General features: G+C 37.5%; 2 protein-coding genes across 2 annotated transcripts; one reads left to right on the plus strand and one right to left on the minus strand.

Moving 5' to 3' along the window:
* The first annotated feature begins 86 nt into the window (after positions 1-86).
* Positions 87-1,637, plus strand: LOC137709124 (ankyrin repeat-containing protein NPR4-like). Its single transcript, XM_068448249.1, has 2 exons — positions 87-503; positions 1,095-1,637. The coding sequence occupies exons 1-2, from the start codon at positions 87-89 to the stop codon at positions 1,635-1,637; spliced, it is 960 nt and encodes a 319-aa protein (XP_068304350.1).
* Positions 1,638-4,288: 2,651 nt separating this feature from the next.
* LOC137708711 (uncharacterized) lies at positions 4,289-6,144 on the minus strand. Its single transcript, XM_068447844.1, has 3 exons — positions 6,051-6,144; positions 4,960-5,343; positions 4,289-4,687 (listed from the first exon to the last, which is right to left on the minus strand). The coding sequence occupies exons 2-3, from the start codon at positions 5,326-5,328 to the stop codon at positions 4,559-4,561; spliced, it is 498 nt and encodes a 165-aa protein (XP_068303945.1). The 5' UTR covers positions 5,329-5,343; positions 6,051-6,144; the 3' UTR covers positions 4,289-4,558.
* Positions 6,145-8,050: the final 1,906 nt, after the last annotated feature.

Here is an 8,050-nt window from a genome sequence, read left to right on the forward strand (position 1 = left end):
TGAATTCAAATCAATTATCCAAAACAGTTTATGCCCTCAACATTTGGGTTTTAAATGTCATCTCAGGAATCAAACGCATATATGAAATGAAGATTGTCCATGTCCACTCACTTGCATTTTTAAAGCTCATGTGCGAAGAGATAAATAAAGATTGGGATATGCAACAAATGAGTTCTCCCTATGTGCGTTCGGCAATCTTCCTAGCTGTTAGGAGGGGGAACGTGGAATTTGTTACTTATATGTGTAAAGCAAATCCTGAACTTCTGTGGGCAACAAATGAGAAGGTAAGGGGCATATTTCACGTTGCCATCGAATGTCGTCAAGAAAAGATTTATAACCTTCTATATGGGATCTCTGCGAAAGACTGGGTGACAAATCTTGCTGATAGAGATTTTAATAACAAGCTACATATGGCTGGGTTGTTGTCCCCATCTGCACAAGCACAACTTAATCGTATTCCAGGTGCAGCATTGCAAATGCAGCGTGAACTACAATGGTACAAGGTTAGGATTTCTCACTCGACATAATTCTTGATTACATTGCCTATATGAAATATAAACTGAAAGAATCAAATTAAGTGTTTGGGAGGTTCTGAATTTGTTTTCCCTTTTTGTAATAATCATCCAAATCCATCATCAACTATTAGGTACTGGGGGAGGGAGGGAAGAATTGGACTCGGCACTTCGGGAAAATGCTCTTAACCAACTAAACTATAAGTCCCCTTGTCCACGTACCAGATGTCAATCTTAGTTTGTTTTCCTGAAAAGTTTCTTGCATTCAAGGTGCTAGCTGCATTTTGAAAGAGAGTTATTTGCCTTTTCGATTTATTGTAAGCAGATGTTCAACCTAACACAAGTTGTAAAATTAACACAATCTTAAAGCCTTAATGCGTAGAATGTTAAAATTGAACAACGTGATTCGTGGCCAATTGTAGGTGCTCTCATATGTCAGTACAAATGTTTAAATTAACACAACCTAACACAAGTTACAAATTTTGGAATGTAAAATGTAGGTAGTTAATCCTAATATAATAAAGATTATAGAAAATTATATATTATGCTCTCATATGTCAGTACTTGTTCAATGCAATGCAGGAAGTAGCGACTATTTTACCTCCTAAGTGTCGTGAGTATAGGAACAAAGATAAACTTTTGACACCAAGGGAACTATTTACAAAGAATCACAGTGAATTGCTAAAGGAAGGAGAAAAATGGATGAAAGAGACTGCAACTTCTTACACTGTTGTAGGTGCTCTTATTATTACCATCATGTTTGCTGCAGTAATCACAATTCCTGGAGGAAATGGAGATACTGGCTTTCCCACATTCATCGATGAAAAATTGTTAATGTTATTTATGATTTCAGATGCTATATCACTATTTTCTTCCACGACTGCAACGTTGACGTTTCTCGGAATTCTCACGTCACGTTACGCAGAAGATGATTTCCTGAAGTCCTTGCCCACAACGATGATAATTGGTCTTGCCACTCTTTTTTTTGCTATCGCAACCATGATGATTGCATTTTCTGCTGGCCTTCTAATTATAGTTCGTCGGGAGTCCTGGATTGTGATTCCGACCATACTTCTTTCAAGTGTTCCAGTCACTTTATTTGCTTGGATGCAATTCCCCTCCTAGTTAAAATTACCGTTTCTACTTTTGGAAAAGGAATATTTAATAGGAATGTGGAACATTGGTTGTAAAGTTCTTATTGTATCTGTTTATGTGAGATCCTAAAATTAGGGGTGTAACTGATTCGATGAATTATATATTAAGGAATAAATTGGTGGTTTATGTGGGACCTCTCACTTATAAGTAAAGAGGAACATCACTAGACTGTATTAATAAATGATGTCTTGTTTTAGTGTATTGCCTGATTCGTTTTTATTGTATGATGAATGATTTGATTGTAGTTATTACATTACAGTGTTGGGGTAAAAAAAAAATGGTTCCTCAATTCAAGGAAAGTGGAGATGATGTTGGCAATTAAAATCCACGGTGAAGATTAACCAAGAAAATCTACACCATTCATTTTTTTTTAAAACAAATAAAAAATGAATTAAATCAGAAAAATTAAAGAACCATGTTGCTGGAACGTGTGAGGAGTTGTCCATTTCCTCCAACGTGAAAAAGGGAGTTGATGAAAAACAACCGACTTTCTCACCCCACTCTTCCTGTCACCCTGTCTATAAAAGGGGAGATTGACTGCAAAAGCAGGGGGAGGAATCGACAAAAAAAGACAATAGAGAAGGGCACAGTCGGAGAGGCAAAGCAAGAGAACAAAAGCAAAAGAGAAACAGAGAAAAAAAAGGGAGAGCATATCATGTGCTACACGCAAGAACAAAGAGCAGGAGAAGCTACAGAGCATTTAAAGGTATAAAATCTATCCTTCTAAATCTTTCTTTCTTTGGTTTCTCTCGGCTTTGCAGGAAAACAAAAACACAATTTGTTTCTTCAACCTCTCCCATCCCCGCCGCTGCCGTTAGTCCCATGAATTTCTTCAGGGTGGTCTAAACCACCCCGTGAAGTTCCAATCAATCTAAGTGATCCGCTCCCCACCACTACCGTCAACCCCATGAATTTCTTGTGGGTGGTCTAAACCACCCCGTAAAGTTCCAAGTCTAAGTGATCACTGCACTGCAGCAACCAAACTGCAACACCGCCGCTCTTCAACCGTTGTCTCCGGCATTCCTCCGGAAGAAGCCCAAGGGCAGTGCAATCCGCAATCCGCAATCCGCAATCCGAGGACGGTGAACCAAGCGATGTAGTTGGGCGCGCGGGTCCAGACCATCAACAAATTCGACGTAAGAAGATGGCAGCGGTGGTCAATGTGAAGAAGTTAAAGAAGGCAAAAAAATGCAACACCAATCATTGCGAGCCATTCCCATCCCATCGACAGTGGCGAGAATAACCCAAAGCCTTCAGAAAATGCGAAAGACATCCGAAGGCAAGAAAGCCGAGAATTTGAGGAAAGAAAAAGTCCCCAGGTCCAAGGATGCTGCGGAAGTGGCTCTAATGTTGCACCGTAAAACAGATTGCAGAAGCTCAAAAGCTCTCTGTGAAGTTCCTGCAGCCATACCCGACAGCCATGCAGTACTATTCGAGACTTGGAAAATTCAAGTCTTCAAAGAGGGGAAAGAAACCACCGACTCTGATGGCTGCAGCAAATGAGAGGAGGGCGACCCCTTACCCACCGTCGTTCATTTATTTTCTTCCCGTGCAAATATGGGAAGTGAAAAGTAATGAAGATGAACAAAGCAATCTCCACTATGATTTCAAGGACCATATCTGCTGGGTTGTTGTATGTCTTTTGTAAAGATCCCATTAAAATTGGGACAACAAAAGAACAAAGAAAGCTACAGTAGAAAATGGAAAATAGAGAGGGAAAAGAAGAAAACGTATTGTTCATCACGTGGGTGTTGCAGCAAGCTTCGGTGGTGAAACCAAAAAGGAAAATGATGTCTTCCTACAATTAGGAAAGTCCCAGCAAAAGTATACTTAAAATAATGAGGCTATTGGCCTACGAAGAAACAAGACAAAAACCTCTGAATTACTACCTCTACGTCTTTTGTCCAAGAAAGAAAAAGGATGGAAGGAAGCATCACATGGATAAAAGCAACGGCGAAAAGAGAAAGGGAACAGATGCCAACGTTTTCTTTTCCCTCAAGTACTACTCCAATTTTGACTCTTTGAGTGCATTGTGCAAAGAAAGAAGCTACAGTGGAAAAATAAAAGCACACCTCCATGCCAGTCATGTGGCCTTCATGAATATGGCCTCCATCAAAATTAAAATTATTCATGAAGTCTGAGATGCACTGCACCAAGACTAAGTCAAATACCAAATTATTAGTGGGTTCATCACAAATATAACCATTAATTTTACTTGACACTCCAATGGTTTAAAGTTCTCGCCCGCACGAGCTAAAACTGCACAAGGCATCAAACGCTCCAATGGCTCAAAGTCCTTGCCCGTACGAGCTAAAACTACACAAGGAATCAAATGCTCCTTACCTGCACAAGCTGAAACTGTATAAGGCATCAAACCCCAACAAATACATAAGGAACTACGAGTGACCTGATCCCTCAATGAGGGTACATAAGCAACCTAGGGCTCTATCTAGGTGCAGTCACAAAATCAAATAAACACTCAAATCCCCAAGTTACGATTTATTCATATTGGAATCAAAGGGTATTCCTTTCCCAAAAGAAGGGTTGTAATTAATAGGCGCATAGCCTAGAATGGGTCGAACTCCAATTAATTAAACTCTCTTCGAAAAAATGGACGATGGTGAAATTGTGTCGAGTGAATTATTTGTTTACATATTGTGTACAATTTTTGCTCAACATATAGGTTCGAATAGGCACCCAACAGGATAAGCACATGAACTAATCATTCAGATTATCCCATCATCCTTAATATATAATCCATAAATGAAAGTTTAAGCACTATGATGTTGAACATAGATCTACCAATCACAGTATGAACTGAAACTTTTTTCAACCTGATGCACCCGACGATAGATCTTGTCTCAACCTCTAATGTCACAGACAGTAGAGGTCTAACCATATAATGCACGCCAAGGCTCCCCATCGTCTTTTGATTTTCTTGTTGGATTCCATGTGATCTTGTCTCTTGAAAAGGAAAGGTTCAAAGTGCTTGCTAAAAGTTCTCCAATCTCATAAAGTATCTGAAAAAGAAACCATCTAGAGTTAGACGATATACATACACTCGGGAAACAGAAAGATTCATAGAGAACTAAAAGGAAGAGAAAGAAACTGAGCAAACACTAATTTTTTTCCCATTCATTTCTCAAGCAAATCATAGAAATAAAAATTACTATCACATCATGGCCTCCAAACCCAACTTGAAATCAGTCATATGTCACGACAATTCTAGGTAAACTGAATGTTGACAGTTGCATTAGATAAAGTAATTAAAAAAAAGAAAAAAACAGTATACCTGAAACTCTTCTTTATCAGAAATGCGTTGACCTCTTTGCCCGATAAGAACATATGTTGGCAACTTCAAAACACGGACCAACTGAAGAAAGCAAGCCAAAGGTTCATGATGAATCTGCAAGGATGGCGGTGGCTTCTGGGTTTTGGTTGCCATAGCCTTGCTTATGGCTGTTTCTGAACCAATCCTTATACCATAAAGTGAACATTTGCTTTCAAATTTTGTTGCAGATTTACTTTCCCCCTTTAGCTTGGATGACTCTAGGAAAAATGGGGCAACGACTGTAGGAACTGAGGATGAATTCCGCCCTGCTAATTGCGCTAGAACTTCATTAATAGCGCAGGCTAGTATTGGCGGTTCATAGTATTCCATAAGCAGCACAGACACCTGAAAAATACAAAATTGAAGAGAAATTTTTTATAAGGTTCCCCTAATCTGTTATCTTCAAGATATGTTACAAGATAAATACAATAGTTATTCACTCTGTCCTAGTAACTCAAGCTGTTGGAAATAGTAATAAACCGACAAACTTCAACACAATATCAGAGCTGTTGGCTCACATCCTAACAACTAAAGCATTTCAGGGCAGTGGTAGATCGATAAACTTTATGAAAAACAGAAAACTGCATAAAAAAATAATGTGGAACCTTCCACTGTTATCGTCACAGCATGAGTTCTGAACCACAAAGGAACAAAACTATTACAAAGTAATTTAATGGGTTTCAACCGCTATGGGCATAGAAACCAAACCTACAAGCATTCTTTGAAAAACGCCTGCAATCAAGTCCCTTTAGACCTCACAGATCACTCACAATTCCATAACACCGAGTCGATTTTATACCCCACATGGTTTTGAAAAACCAGCATCATTTTCAATTTCAATCACACACAATCTAAACCCCAAATTGTTCCAAATTTCACTTTCACCATAAAAACTAGTGCACATTCCATTAGAAAATACACGACCCATTTCTCAACACCCAAATCCCACATAGAATCTAATCTATACGAGACAGAATCTGTATGAATACAAACCCGTTTCTGGGTCCTAAACAATTCCATGAGAGAGAGAGAGGAAGAGAGAGAAGGGGAACCTCATATTGGCCCTGGGGATCGAGGAAGTGGTGAAGGATTCCAGAAGCTTTGCAATTTTGGATTCCATAGCGCTCCAATGAAAGCTCCAAACTTTCTTCTTTACAACAAATTGGCGCATCGACATCAATCGATATAATATGAATTTGATCTCAAACTTAAAAGGGTTGATAGGAAGAGATCTTACACAGTAGAATTGCTTGGATTTCGGCGGAAAGAAGCTGAGATGGCTTCGCCGAAGCCCTCTGAGTCTCTCAGCAGAAACACTACCTTCGAACCGACCATCATTTTCTTTCTGCTGTTTCTCCTAACCAATGTCCGGAGGTGCACGCACTAGCAATATATAGGAGATCGAGTGCCGCTTATTTTATTTTCTTTTTTCTTTTTTCTCTATTTTAATTTTTGGGGTTTTTTTTTTTTTTTTTTTTTTTTTGTGTGTGTGTGTGGAGTTTATATAATAAAATCCTATCTAAAAAAAAAATCAGTGGCATTTTTTTTTTTTTTTGAGTACATTAATATTTTTACACTAAATGAAGGGAGAATTCGGCTAAACCACATAATGAGCAGCCTAATTTGGTATCGAATTCGCTATCCACGAGATTCGAATCTAAGACCTCTCACTTCCAAGTGAAGAGTAATACCACTAAATCGTAATATTGACTAACTAAATCAATGGCATTTGTTTTTTCTTCTTTATGGGGTAAGGTTTATGACGTCAAGGTAAAATCTCGCTTTATCATTTTAAAAATTTCTCACTAATCCTTGAAAGTCATAGAACCCAACTTAATTAGATTGTAGATAGACAAAAAGAAGACCAATTGAGATAGAATTCAACTTTTAAGGAGTTAAGTGACGACTTTTCAATTTTAGAAAGTACAGTACGATTCAAATCTTGTTTCAAGTGACAAATGAGTAGAACAGACCAATTTCTCTAACAAATCAAGTGTAGAATTAATGGCACACCGCGTGATATATGTTTGATACTTGAATATTGGCTTGAGAAATTTTCTCCATCTTTTCTTATTCTAAAAAATTAATGGCACATCACGTTTGAACTGATAAATATATTTTGGCCAACCTAGCTTCCTCCGTCCATCGGAGCCAACAAAGAGTACTTCGCTGTGGTGCGGTGATGAGATATGAAAGTACAATGCTATTTAATACGCGTTTTACGATCATACATACATATTTTTATTTTTTCATACAATTTCAACGAGTAGTTAAATTATACATTTTTTTCCCAAAAAAGTGAAAGAATTGTACACTTTTTCAAAGCAACATACAAACGTCACATATTATTTATTGATAAAATGAAAATAAGTTAGATTAGGAAATATTCAAATTTAATACAATGATGTTTTGACATACATCGCTTAAAAATTAAGACAGATGAGGTTTTGTTGAAATTGGAAGCAGCTTAGCTAGTCTGAATTCCAGGTGGTTTCAAAATTTGGATGAACTTTTTGCTAAAATTTCATATATGTAAACCCTAATTTGCTAGAGTCTCTTGACTTGATCTTGTTGAACTTTTTCCACTTCAACCAATTTAACACCAGTGAATAAGAAAATCAAAAGTAATTCATGACTTGCCTTGGATTAATCTATCGAAACAAGTGTAAAATGAGTCAATTTCCACCCTTTTGTAACGGTTTGGGCTACAATTAAATTTTGGAACATGTTCGTTCAGTGTTGTAACTTTTGATACTTGAATATTGACTCGAAGCATTTTCTTTTCACTTTCTTATCCTGAAAAATTAACAGTAATATCGGTTCTTAAACCCTAGCCATGCCCACATTATACCAATACCCCTCCAATTTTCCACACTGAGAAAATAAAAATGGCAAGAATATAATAATCAATCCACTTGAAAAATTGCAAGAATAAGTAGGAGATCATGGAATAGCATTTCTAGACCTTAATTTTCTTAATTTCCTGCATATATAATCTGAATACAATTTTACATTATTATATATGCCTCCCACCATTCATCATCCTCCAAAT

This window comes from Pyrus communis, chromosome 11 (assembly GCF_963583255.1).
Source record: "Pyrus communis chromosome 11, drPyrComm1.1, whole genome shotgun sequence".
Taxonomy (NCBI): domain Eukaryota; kingdom Viridiplantae; phylum Streptophyta; class Magnoliopsida; order Rosales; family Rosaceae; genus Pyrus; species Pyrus communis.